The sequence below is a fragment of the Psammomys obesus genome, unplaced genomic scaffold, assembly GCF_907164565.1.
Source record: "Psammomys obesus unplaced genomic scaffold, mPsaObe1.curated_primary_1811, whole genome shotgun sequence".
Taxonomy (NCBI): Eukaryota; Metazoa; Chordata; class Mammalia; order Rodentia; family Muridae; genus Psammomys; species Psammomys obesus.
In genome coordinates, this window is record NW_026596166.1 from 4,412,329 (window position 1) to 4,425,725 (window position 13,397).

A 13,397-nucleotide genomic window follows, 5' to 3' on the forward strand; every position below is an offset into this window, starting at 1 on the left:
AAGGAAAGGAAAGGAAAGGAAAGGAAAGGAAAGGAAAGGAAAGGAAAAAGGAAAGAAGCAATTCTGGCCTGGCAGTGGTGGCACATGCCTGTAATCCCGGCACTCAAGAAGGAGAGGCAGGCAGACCTCTGTGAGTTCGAGGCCAGCCTGGTCTACAAAGTCCAGGACAGCCAGGGCTACACAGAGAAACCCTGCCTGGAAAAAAACAAACAAACAAAAACAAAAACATTACCATGCATAGTCACTCACTGTGCTCCCTGCCTCTGGCTCCCGGGGCACTTGCTTTTCTCCTTCCTGTCTCTCTAGATTGACCTATTCTCTATGCTTTGGATAAATGGTATCACATAGTATATTGTCTCCTGTGACTGGCTTCTTTCCCTCAGCCTGTTTCAAAGGTTCGTCCGTGTAACATGATTCAGTAATTCATTCCTTTTTATTGTCAAATAATATTCCCGGGCTTCTTTAGGGTCCATATTCTTCTTGCTCAGCCACTGACCAAGGAAGACACTAAAATGTCAGTGTTGCTGCCAGGCCTGGGGCAAAAGAGGAACTCCTGAGTAGCCAGAGAGAAGAAAGAGGCAGGTCTGAATAGCCCGATTTTGTCTCTCAAACTGCCTCTCTGCCCCGGTCCTCCTGTCCCCAGGGACGTCTCCTCTGTGGAATTACTCTTGAAGTATCATCAGGGCATCAAGGCGGAGATTAACACCAGGGCCAAGAACTTTAGCACCTGCCTAGAACTCGGGGAGTCCCTGCTACAGCGGCAGCACCAGGCCTCAGAAGAGGTGAGTCTCTCCATGTCCCTGTCGCCATACTTGCTGGTCGGGGAGCTTCAGGGAGTGGGGAGGAGGATGCAAGAAGGAGCTGAGGTGCCTACAAGCCAGAAGTTAGAGCCATACCAAGCCTATCCGCTGCCCTAAGGACGTGAGTGCTCCCTGCAGGCTCAGACCTGCCCAGTACCCACGTGTGCCCATCCTTTGGAGTTGACCCTACTCCATAGGCGACACACCTAAAGGAACCTTAAAAGGATGAAGTGTTTTACCTAAGGCTACATGCTGGCAAGCAGCGGAATCAAGACCTGAATCCAGAACTGATTGACCAGGCTTGCTCTTTGCAGCTGTCTGTGAGGGCCTGGTCAGTAGGGAACATCACCAAAGCCTGGACCTCTTTTCTTTCCTCTCCACAGATCCGGGAGAAATTGCGGCAAGTGATGTCCAGGAGGCAGGAGATGAATGATAAGTGGGAGGCCCGCTCTGACAGGCTGCACATGCGTGAGTATTGCTCAGGGCAGGGGAGCCTAAGGGCAAGGTCCAGCAGACCCCTACTGGAGGAACAGGGTACCACACCATACCTGGAAGAAACTCCCTGGCAGTGACAAAGCTCCAGGCCACAGGCCTGAGGCGAGGCATGCGGAAGGCCTTTGCTGATGTGTGCTGTGCCCTCTTATCCCTGCCCACCCTCCTTCTCACCCACCGGTGCCCAGTTTGGTTCCCCTGCTGAGTTGTGGTTTGGGAGGGGTCAGGGCAGCTCTAGTTTCCTCTGGGTATTGGCTTTCTGGTTGGTTGTTCTGTGGAGGTCAGGAGGTCTGTCCTCCAGCAACTGGAGGCTGAGGGAGGCATGGGGGAAGATCTTAGCTCTTGGGAAAGCTATGAGCAAGAATAAAGCCAGGACTACTTTGTCCCCATGCTTGCTTGTCTTTGACTGTGTGAGAGAGACAAGGACAAGAATGTGAAGCAGGGGACTGCTCCCTAAAGCAAGGCAGTATGAGCCACGGTGGAATTGATTTCAATGGCTCCTGTAAAAATATGCCTGGTGGCTGCGCCTGGTGTTGTATGCCATTAATCTTAGCACTTGGGAGGTGGAGGCAGGAGGATTGAGAGTCTCAGGCTAGTCTGGGCTGAACTCTGAGACCTCAAAGGCCCAGGGATAGAGATGAAACTTAATGACAGAGTATTTACCTAGCATGCACAAAGGCCTGTGTTTGATCCCCAGACCACACCAAATAAAAATAAAGGAATACACACACACACACATAATTTGATATACATGTAAGTAAAATTACATGCATGTAAACTTTTATTTATCTGTGTAAGCACTGGTAGAGATGGCGTGGGCCTCTAGTGTGGGAATGGAGTGGCTTTAGGTAAAAACTCACCGCTGAGCCAGGTGCCCATATAGGTGAGGAATGCCTCAGTGCTAACCGGCCCTCGGCCCCTCGGGTGGGCTTGTGGCTTGTTCTCCTGGCAGTGCTGGAGGTGTGCCAGTTCTCGAGGGATGCTTCTGTGGCCGAGGCATGGCTGATTGCCCAGGAGCCTTACCTGGCCAGCAGGGACTTTGGACACACAGTGGACAGCGTGGAAAAGCTCATCAAGAGGCATGAGGCCTTTGAGAAATCCACAGCCAGCTGGGCAGAGCGTTTTGCTGCCCTGGAGAAGCCCACCACGGTGAGTTGAGGCCGTGTGGGGGAGCGGGGAGGGCTGCAGCTGTTGGGATGGCGTGTGGCGCTGTACTAACTCTCAGCCAGTTGTCTCGTATTCAGGCTGGTGTAGGAGGGTGGACAGGTAACAAGAGAGCATTGATGTGCAAACGGCAGAGACAACGGGAGGGGACTCGGGCTGCTGACATTAGGGCATCGTGGGGTGCAGGGCCAAACTTAGATCGCCTGCGAATGTGGCTCTCCTGTGTGGCTGCTCTGACCTCTTGAACTTTTCCTCCCCCAGCTTGAACTTAAGGAACGCCAGACTCCCGAGAGACCCACAGAGGAACCTGGGTAAGTGTCAGCCCCGTGTCCCATGTACAAGGAGGGGGGCAGGTTGTAAAGGGGGTGACTGGGGAACAGGAAAGGGAGGCTACAATCAGCAGCTGTCATGTGAACAAAAAGACCTCTGACCCCTCCTGGGTGCCCTGTCAGCACAACCGGGAATGTGCGGAGCTTGAAAGCTGTGTTGCACCAGACACAGAAGCCTGAAGGCCAACGCAGGAAGGAAGGGGTGGCTAACACCAGCTGTGGCTAAGGCAGCCTTTTCCTTACGAACCCCTGGACACTGCCTTAGGCTGTCTTACACGGAACTCATCCATTTCTGAAGTTATCTACCTTCACTTTTCCCATGAAGCCTCGGGGCAACTCCTGGCTGAGCGCCTCTGAGCCGAGGATTAAGCCCTGTGCATGGGTGCAGAGCCAGGGAAAGTGAGGCCTTGGAGGGAGGCACCTGTCACTAAACAGAGATTATGTCTCCCGCAGGCCTCAAGAGGAGGAGGGCGAGACTGCCGGCGAGGCTCCCCAGGTCCACCATGCGGCCACTGAGAGAACATCCCCGGTCAGTTTCATGTCCCGCTTGTCTAGTTCCTGGGAGTCACTGCTGCCAGAGCCTGCTCACCCCTTCTAGGCTCAGCCAGGGGCAGAGGAAAGCAAGGACAGAGTGGGCTTCCTGGTCCCTACCCTCGCCCTGCCCGCATGGGCCTCTAGGAGCCTCTTCAGATCAGTCTACTTTTCTACTTAGATTTTAATTCTTAAATGATTCCTCTCCTTCCGACCCCAAGCCGGCCCACCAACACGACTCTACAATTTGGTTTTATCTAGTCCAATAAATTTTATGGGACAAATAAATACATCACCATCAGCACAGGGGCGGGGGAGGACACGACACACTTTATACACAGTTGATTCCTTTGGGCACATGGTTCCTCTTCCCAATTTCCTTCAGACTCCGTCCTTAATGCAGTGGCCCCTCCTTAAACATGCTGCCACATACGTGTACACATACAGGAACCGACAGACCGCCTCATCCTGCCTGAGGCCACACCACAGGCATTTCATGCAGTGAAACCACACTTTCAGCAGATTTCTTCTTTCTAGGCAGAGGCCCATCACCCCCCCCACCCCCACCCCCGTGGCTACCAATCATAGAGTTTGACTATGGAGATGGTTCTAAGGCAAGATTAGACTTGAGTCCTGCAAGTGTGAAGGAGACCCCCAGAGCTTCTAGCCCTGCAGGGAAGTGTCCAGTTTGTAGACTAGAACAATACGCCTTATCTGAGGGGTCTAAAGAAGAGTGGCTTGCAGAGGCCCAGGACAGACAGCCACAGGCCCTCACCCAGAGCAGGTTCTTCTGGACCCTGGCTGGGAAGAAAGCGAGAATCCGCTTGTGGTTTTCACCGCTTCGTGGATCCCTTTGACATGTGGCTTTGGGGATCATGGGAGCAGCAGATAATTCATGTGTCCTAGTGTGAGTGACCTGGGTAGGGGTTTAGAAAGATCAGCATCCTTTGTGGGAATTTCCGCCACATGGGCTACCCCAAGAAATATTCACACACCCCTCCGCTCAAAGTCCCTGTTCAAACACACACATACCCACCGGCTCTCACACAGTTCCTTTGGTGCCCTTTTCTGGGCGGTACCAACCCGTCCTGCTCAGCAGAGGGCACTGTTGAGCTCTGCTGGAGGACCTGTCTCTGAAGATCCCACTGACGTTCCCCTCCCCCTGTCCGTGGTAGACAGCCCTCCCTTCTCCCCCCCCCCCCCGCCCTGACCCCCGGCAACAACACCCCTGACCTCATCCCCACCCTCACCCCACTCCCGCCAGAGGGAAGGAGAACTCCAGGGGCTGCTATGGACTGTGGACAAGGGCTGGCGCTGTCCCTGCCTCCCGCCTCCACCCTCGCTTCTGCCCTTGCATCCCTGTGTGTCTGCATGCCGTGGTGTGGTGTCCCCCCCTCCCGGTGTGCGGGCTTCATGACCACCCGAGCATCTCCGACACCATTGTCTTGTGTACGTGTACGTTTGTGCAAGCGTGACTACGTGTGCAGCCGAGCCGCCTCCATCCAACGCTTGAGTATCACTGGGTTGGGAGGAATAAAATTTGCTTAAACCTGAGTGTTTCTCTGGGGGAGGAGTGAGCCTCTGTGGGAGGCCCTTGCTGAGGAACCAGCCACACACCAGATTGGAAAAGCAGCCCATGCCTGTACCAGAAAGCAACCAGATGACTAATCAAATGAACACCAGGCCCAGGGCCTCCTGGAGACAGACTTCCTGCTGTAGCGTCTTTCCAGGCCTTACGGTGCAGGGGGAGGATCTGACTCCAGATCATCGTTTATCTGAGAAAGGATGGAGCCCGTGCTCCTTCCTCCCGAGCTCACTGCAGCCCCCTTTTACCGCCCCTAACAGACCTCTGGCCCATCCCAGGAAGGTTCGGCTGTCTGCTGCGCCTTCTCCTGAATAGGCCTGGGGTGCCATGGCTCTCCTGCTGACCCTGTGTGCAGTCTGGTGTCGGGTCCTGTAGTTTAGATACATGCCAACATTGCTTCGTGTAAAAGCCCTTACTAATGCATGTCGCTTCCTGCTGGAGTCGCGGACGGGAGTGGGCCACACACCCTTGCCCTGTCTGCCTCCCACAGGGCGGCACCCTGCAGGCCCCAAGCCAGCCTTCCCCTACCCATGCGTGTACGTGGAATGACTGAGCTGCCAAACCATCACCGTGCAATGCCACTGCTGTCCCTCGCCTCTGCATGTTAGAGTGCACTCTGATAAAAAACAAAACAAACAAACAAAAAAACCCACCAGTCATTTCCCACAGGTAAGTGTGAGGCCACCCCAGAGGCACAAGGCATCACAAGAAGCAAGACTTGGAATGAAGTCAGGATGTCTGGGGTCTGGCTACCCCCTCCCCAAGCCTCTTGCCTTGTAAAGGTCTCTTTGTAGGGCTACAGAAGGTCCCCATTCCCAGGTATCAATATTGCAGCCTTTAAGGGAAGGCCGGGGGGAGATGGCTTTCCTGTTTTCCTACCAACTGCTCCTAACCGTGGGCCCCACCAGATGCTATGAGGCCCAGGCTGGCGAAGAAGCGGTCACAGGCTAGCGCATTTGCTGTCATCCCTGTTTGAAGAAAGGGCTGGGGGTGAAGCTGTATAATGCCGGAAGGGGGCCTGCTAGCTTCTTTGTGCCTTTGGCCAGAGTGCGATACATGAGGACATTCTGGAAGGGGCAGATCCCTCTCTGCCTTGCATGCCTCCCCTTCTCCTGGGAAAGGCCTTGGGGCCTTTCTGAGTTATCTTCATCTTTCAGGCATTGCTACCTCAGGCCCCTCAGTGTTTGTGGGAAGGTGTTTTCTCCTAGGAAGGAGGAAAGTGGGATCTCGTGGTTTAAAGAGGGTGCAAGTTTCCCCAGGCTCGAGGCCTCTTCCTACACACTGTGCTGTTTCACTGTTCCTGCAGGGCTACTGTGATGACAAAAGTGACATTTTGTAAAGACAAGATGCTCCCAGGGGCTGTGACAACCAACAGTCTTTTCTGTTTAGAACCAACATACCCTTCCTGCCTCCTGGTCCCCAGGCCAGACCCACTGTGCAGTGCAGGGCCCTGGGAATCAAGGCCATCCCAGAGAGTAGCAGAGGGGGTGCTATTCATGGTCAGTCTTCAGCAGGCTGTTGGCAGCACAGCCAACTTCCCTGGAGATTTCGGCTGAGCATCGCGGCAAGGCTGGCTGATGGGGTGATGCAAACCTCTCTGATCTTGTCTCTTCTGTAGTCTCAGAGGCTTTGGGAAACCAGCCAGCACTTGCAAAGGAGAGGGAGCAGTAGCCCTGGTACCTTTGTGCCAAGGCCTTTCTAGCTCTAGCCGCTGTTGCTCCCAGCAGCCCGGAGCTTTCAGCAGCCAGCAGGGAAGCTCTGACGTCGGTGGCTGTGGTGGGTGTGGGATAGCAGCTGTGTTTCCTCTTGCCTGAACAGCTTTCCCAGTCCTTGCCCCTCCCCACTCCCCCCACCCCCCGAACAGAGGGTTTTTTCAGACATTTTGCTGTGAATGCAAATCCTGTTTGTTCCAAGTGGGCAGTCTTGGCCTGGAACAAACGTCAGCTTTGCCCCAAACTTGGGTGTGTTTCTGTCTCCCCAGGACGCCTGAGTCAGTGTGGCAAGGGCGTGTCTGCCTGCAGCCTGGAGCTGTGCCTTGGCTCCCTGGAGAAACCTGCTCTTCTCCTGGACGGCGTTACCCACGGCTGGGTGTGCCCAGCTCGCTTTGCTATGCCAGATGCCAATGCTTTAGCCCCTCTGCTGCAGAATCTCCCCAAGTTCCTTGTTTCAAGCTGTGTGTCCCAGCGTCCCCAATACTGATGGACTCAGGATGAGACTCCGCTAACATTTGGAAGCGCCTCAGAAGTGGGTGGGAAACTGGGTGCTTGGACAGTTAGTGCCGAGGTCCAGGTCACTAAGAAACCCAGCAGCCTCCAGCCTGCACCTTTAAAATCAATAGGCTTTCCCGGGTGAAGGCCGCTCCTGAAGACTCCTCTCTCCTGTGGTAGCAGTGGACCAGGTCCCCTCCTGTGTCCAAGAGGAGCCTGCAAACCACCTTCCTTTTGCTTTGTCCAGTGACCTGCATTGTGCCCCCTCCATCTTGCCCAAGTATCCCAGTAACCATCTCAGACAGAAAGCTGGACCTTGTAGGATTAAGCAACTCTGCTTCCAAACCCCATTTGTGGGAGCCCCTCACCATCTCCTGGCCTGCCACGGAGCTGTTTGCTACCTGCCAGCAGTTCGCCTTTCCTTCCCCGCCCCTGCACTTCCTGTTGAGCGCGGCCACTGCTTTCTCCTTTGGGGTAGCTAGCTCTCTCTCTCTGTCTACCCCAGGTCTCCATGTGTTCATGTCTTTGGCTGCCTTCGACTCAGCAAACCGATTCTTTTTCGTCCCTTAGGAACAGCTGTCTTCAAACAGCCTTTACAAACTGTCTAGACAGCCCTTCTCCCTCGGAGCCCAGGAGCCAAGACATCCTGGATTGGTGGAGCGGCTGCTCGGCTCACCCCGCCATGTTTGGTTGCCTAGGGAATCTAGCAGTGTATCCTCTGTGCCACACACAGCCCTTTCCAGGGTAGCCTGGACGTGATTGTGCCACCTTAACCAATTGGCCGTGTGCCTTATGTAAGCTGGGCGCATCTCACTTAGACTGGGAACCCCGTCAGGTGATAGATATTTTCTTCAGGAGTTGTGGTGTCAACACACTCGTAAACACACCTGGACTGAGTAGAGAGGCCGCTGTGTTTGGAGCTGGGCAGACTAACCTTCCGTTGTTAGATATTTGGCTGCGGGCAGGTTTCCGGTTCCCGCTGACTCCTGGTTCTCCTAATCTGTGACACGGAGAAGCTGCACGGCTTGCAGGAGAGGATGTATGTAGAGAACTTATCACACGGTCATTTAGGTCCTGTCATCCTCACCCCAGCCCTTTGTCTTTTAGAAGAACCTTCCCCTATATAGACTCTAACATCATCTAGGTCCTAGACACCAACTAGTCCGTAGGCCTCCATCCTTGAGTCTCTGTCTGTGTATGCTCTAGGCTCATGTCACCTGAACGTATCTCAGTGCTAATGCCAAGCAGTCTTTTCTGAGGTCCATCTACGGACCCTGGTTCTCACCAACATTAACCTTAGCGAGAAGACGGTCAGCAGGGTTCTTTTGCTCATGAGTGCATCTTAATTCACTGAGCATCTTCCAACTTCAGGACAACCCCGTGGTCCCAAGCCAGGATATTTTTGCCTGTGGAATGAGTGGTCTGTGTGCGGCTCCCCGACGCCACCTGCTGGCTGGTCCTGGAACTACATCTTCCACGTCAGTCCCCAGAAGAAATTTAAACCCATTCTGTCCACTCCCCTTTCCCACATCTGTGAGGCAGATTCTTGTATACTCCCCTCACACACCAGCCCTGCTTTCCAGCAAGGCTGTGTTCTTAACAGCCAAGCTTATGCAGTTTGCTTGACTTTGCAAGGCTCTGTCAAGATTCCACCAAGACTGAGTGGCTGTCGTCCTTCTATCAGGAGCCTGGGGCCTCTCAATCCCTTGAGCTCCTACGAGCCTCTTCCTAGCGTCTTTCTTCCCACACTGTTCCTTAGCCAGCAGCCAGTGTGTTTCTCTGACATGGTCCCAGCAACGGCTGCATACACCTTCCCATCAGGCGTCTCTTCTTGTCTGTTCTCCAAATCTGCAAACCAGCCTCCACTGAGGCCAGTGTCTCCTCCTGTGGCAGGCCCACCCTGCCCACTTGCCCCCTCTTAGGGTCTAGACGCTTTCAGAACTTCTTCCATGTAGCCCCAGCATTCTCCTTCAGGCTGTCCCCAGCTCCTCCGGGTGCTGCCCTGTGGATGGAGAGCTCTGAGTGATGCAGAGCCTGAATCTTCCTGGTAATCAAGGCCTGCTGGCTGCGTTGGTAGAGGACATCAAGGGCCCTGATCACCTCCCCCGTTCCAGTGCCCACGCAGATCTGTCTTTAACGTGCGCCTCTGCTGGCCAGAGTCTACATCCCTGACGCTTCCTACCAGATTCCCCTGCCTGACAGGCTCATGGGGTCTCCCCTCAGTCCACTGCACGCTTCCAGGGAGAGCAAGGAAACTGCCAGCTTCTCTTCCCTAGATTGGTGGGGCTTTTGGTTTTCTTTGTTTTTGTTTCTGTTTTTTGAGACAAGGTTTCTGTATGTAGCCCTGGCTGTCCTAGAACTTGTTCTGTAGACCAGGCTAGCCTCAAACTCACAGAGATCTATCTGCCTGCTGAGTGCTGAGTTTAAGGTCTGCGCTACCATCACCACCACCAAACACCACCACCAGGCAAGATTGGGCCTTCTGTCCCAGGCATCCACTGACGTGATCTCTGGTTCCACTGTTGGATGGGTCAGCTGTTTTCTGGGAACACCTGGCTGCTTCCAGCCCGGAAAGAGCCAGTAACTCATTCAGCAGGCCTCAGTTTCATTCATTGACAGGTTTGGAGCTAGGCCCAGGCAGCCTAGGAAGTGGCTGGGTCTCTGGCCAACCTTTGGTTGCCTGACCACCTGCATGCCTAGGCCTACCCCAGGGCCCTGTGCTTGCCTCCCTTTCAAATTTGCAAGGAGCCATGCTGTAGACTCTTGCCCTCACTCTGCTAACTTGCCACGTGACCCCAGATCATCCCTGGAGTTTCTGGAACCCAATTTTTGGATCTCTGGTAGGACTGGCTGGTTCAGTGGTTCCCCAAGACCTATGCACAGCCTCTAAAAGCCTAAGAATGTTTTCTTGGCTCCTTTTGGGGGGGGCTCCATCTGTCCCTGTCACCTCCAGCCATCCCCAGTGGGATCTGCTTTCCTAATAAGGCCTTCATTGCTGACTCCGGCCTACATTCCCTTCCGCCTCGGAGGAGGCACCAGCTGCAAGGAAAAGGCCCCAGGGGGAATTCCTAATCTCATCTGAATTCCCGTGTAAAAACCTCTGGACCGTGTCCATGCATCAGGCAGAGCACAAGCAGGACTGACCTTAAGCTAGGAGGCGGCTCCCTCTCACCTCCCTGCTATTTTGGGAACTTTGCTCTGCAGGTCAGAACCCCAGTAGTGTTTCAGTTTGTTTGGTTTTCTTTGCTTCTGACCACTGAGTCTAGGTGAATGAAGCCTTCCTCAGCATCTTCACATCCTTCTGAGATCTTTGTAAAACTCCTGATACGGATGACCAGGACCTTCCCACTAAGAACCATGGTTGACCTCAGCCCTATCTAGTGGCTTCGAAGCCTCCTTCTCATGTCCGTCTTCAGGCTCTGTGAGCTTCACAATGAGTCCAAGCTGCCTGAAGGGCTTTTACCTGGTCACCATAGTTCCCCTAGTCCTGTCTGGAGCCTTGGAATATCCCAACTGAAAACAGCAGAGGAAGTAGCGGGTGGAACCTGCCTGCCAGCAAGCAGCTCAGATTCCTCATTAGGCAGTCACAGGACCCCATACTCTAGCAGAAGAGTATTTGAGACGGCTACGTTGACCACACAGGTACTGCCCATGACAGCTCAGCAGAGCCAGGAGAAGATGGGTCTGGCTGGGTTGGGATCATAAGAACCAACACTTACAGATACTATCTTCCCGTGAGAGGCTTCAAATCACCCATTAGAACAGACACAAGTAGCAGCCTACAAGCAGACAGAATCAGGAAGGTTTAGTGACTCGCTGAGTTCTCTCCTGTTCCCAAGATGGATGTCCAGGGACTTCTCTCTAAGCCTGTCTGGCCCAACACCTGGGCTTTGGGCGCTAGAAAGAGTCTAGTGGGGTGAAGTTCAATGGGGGAAGAGGTGAGCTGCTTTGGAAGGGGTCCTTTCCCTTTCCCATCATCCCCTACACCTCCAGAAGTTGGCCAGACTTCCTTGGGAGCTGAAGGAAAGGAAAAATCCTGGAGCTGCTCCACCCTCTCCCGCTTCCACCTTCCTTCCAGCAGATCTTCTGTAGACCTTCCCCCATCCAGGAGGGAACTGAGGACTTCCAGAGCCCTTCACCCTCACCCTCATTTTTGGCTCCTCCTTCTCAGGTCTTGATCTTTGTGTAGGGTTGGAGGCAGGAGGCATGAGATCCACCCCAAAACCAAGACCAGAAAAGAACTCTTGGCATAGCCTGGAAACCCCCATGTTTCAAAGCTCACTTGTAAAGCAGCCAAGTCTGTTCAGAACACCCTGGCTCCAGCCTTGGCTAGTCTCTGCCCAGTATGCCACAGGAAGAAGCCAGGCCTAGCTGAATCTATCTTGATTTTCAAAGGCCAGTTACTCAGTTACTCAAAGGATGATAAAGGGGGTAGAATTAAAAGCATAGAAAGCAAATGCTGGAGGGCGGAGGCTGGGAGGGGACAGCCGAATGCAGGTTGTAACCAGCTGGTGGCTTCCTGTACCTCTGTGCCATCTTCTCCCCATCCTGGCTCATCTCTAGAGGAGGCATTGTGCTCACACTTTTGTCCTCTAGACAGAGTCCCCTCTCATTGAGGATAAGAAAGCCCCACTAGATTCAAGGCTGGAGCTGAGAGGCAGGCCATGAAAGAAGGCTTCCCTTTCTGTGTTGGCGACTGCCTCTAGAACTTTCTATCAGAGGCAGAGGTAGGCTCCACTGGGGCCACAGGACTCCAAACTGAAGTTTGAGGACCCATCCCTACCACTCCTGATCTTTCTCCACACTAGATAATAACCCTGTGGGCATTTTAGAGCCTTCAGAGCCTTGGGGCCAATGCTAGCTCATGGCAGGCACTCTGAAATATAAAATCTTCAGCATACGTAGAGAATAGTGGCCTGGCCACAACCCTCAAGAGATTTTAACCAAGGAAAGGAAATGGCAATAAAATGCCGGCCTGCCTAATTCTGGAGTGTGTTCTTCTAATTGCTTTGTATACCCGTTAGCCACACGATATCCCAAAAGTCATTAACCTCTGCGCATCGTTTTTTCTCATTATGTATAGAAATGTTTGGTCAGTGGTTTCCAAATGCTTCCAGCCAGGTTTCCTTTTCTTTGACTGAAGTCTTCCTGGGACTCCTACTTAAGAGCTTGTTTCCTGAGCGGTACTAATAGGATGGATACCAACACAGTTTCTCCCTACTGCCTTTGAACTTCCCCCGCCTGGCATTCCATAATGCCACCTCAGGCAGAGCCTGGTCGTTGGGGATGTTAAAAGTACTCAGTTTCATCATCAAGATTCAGTTCTATGTGCCCACATCCCCCTCTTTCTGCTTCAGGACAGGGAAAGGCTAAGCCCCCAGTGAAAAGAATGTGGCCCGCTCTCTCCTCACTCCTCCCCGCTCCTCCCCAGTGTTCTTCTGAACATCCAGGCAGTTGCTGGTGCAGAAGACAGAGCTCCAGAGCAGCCCACTCCCTGCCTGGGAAGCTCTGGTCCTCCGGGGCTGCATAGCCATGGCTTTGACTCCTCAGCCATCCAGATGGGCCTGCTAGGGACACCTTCCCGCTCCATCATGATGCGCTGGCCCCGTCGCCCAAGTCAAACTGCCTTCTTGGGTACCCATGCAGAAGACTCTACTGTCGTTCCTGCCTCAGCTGGCAACGGAGGTCTAGCCGCCCCCACCTTCTGCTGCCTCGAGTGCAAGGGCAGGTCAAAGAGGCCCTGTATGAGATGTCCAGCTAGGAAATGGGGTGCCCCTTCTCTTTTCATCGGCACCGAAAAACCCATAGCCGGGAGCTGCTCCCCTCCCACGGCTTGGTCTTCAGGACACCATGGCCTTTCCAAAAGACAAGCTGCCAGTGAAAGCTAGGAACCCCCGCCCTGTCTAACATGCTCCTGCCAGGTGACAAGAGGGGAGTTGTCAATCTGAAGAGACTCCGTTGTTTTAGAAGGCGAGAGGATTGCTTTTCAACATTTTTTGGCTAAGGACCGCTGTGATGTAAGGTGGGGGAGACTTAGGGCTTTGGTTACAACTTGAAGGTTACCGAAGAGTACCCTTACTCCTTCAGACGGCTTGTGTCGCGTGCACGCAGTAGGCCCTTTCGGCAAAGTATTTCCAGAGCCTCACAGTGTCTCGAAGTTGGAAATATCTGGAGTAAGCAGGCCTTAGAGAGCTCGCCCACAGCCTTGAAACCCACTCTGGATGTGAGTCACCAGAACTCCCCCCTCCCATCTCCCTCTGACAGCCCTCTTTTGCTAATTAAGCTGAAT

The 13,397-nt window shown here is 53.7% G+C and overlaps 1 protein-coding gene across 1 annotated transcript in view; it reads left to right on the plus strand.

Annotated features, from left to right (window-relative positions):
• The window catches only part of Sptb (spectrin beta, erythrocytic), a 117,409-nt gene that overhangs the window by 96,772 nt on the left and 7,240 nt on the right, over window positions 1-13,397 (plus strand). Inside the window, exons 28-32 of the mRNA XM_055595459.1 lie at window positions 644-782; window positions 1,184-1,268; window positions 2,245-2,441; window positions 2,718-2,767; window positions 3,239-3,314. Of these exons, the coding sequence (XP_055451434.1) occupies window positions 644-782; window positions 1,184-1,268; window positions 2,245-2,441; window positions 2,718-2,767; window positions 3,239-3,314 (547 nt within the window). The remainder of the gene's footprint in view (window positions 1-643; window positions 783-1,183; window positions 1,269-2,244; window positions 2,442-2,717; window positions 2,768-3,238; window positions 3,315-13,397) is intronic.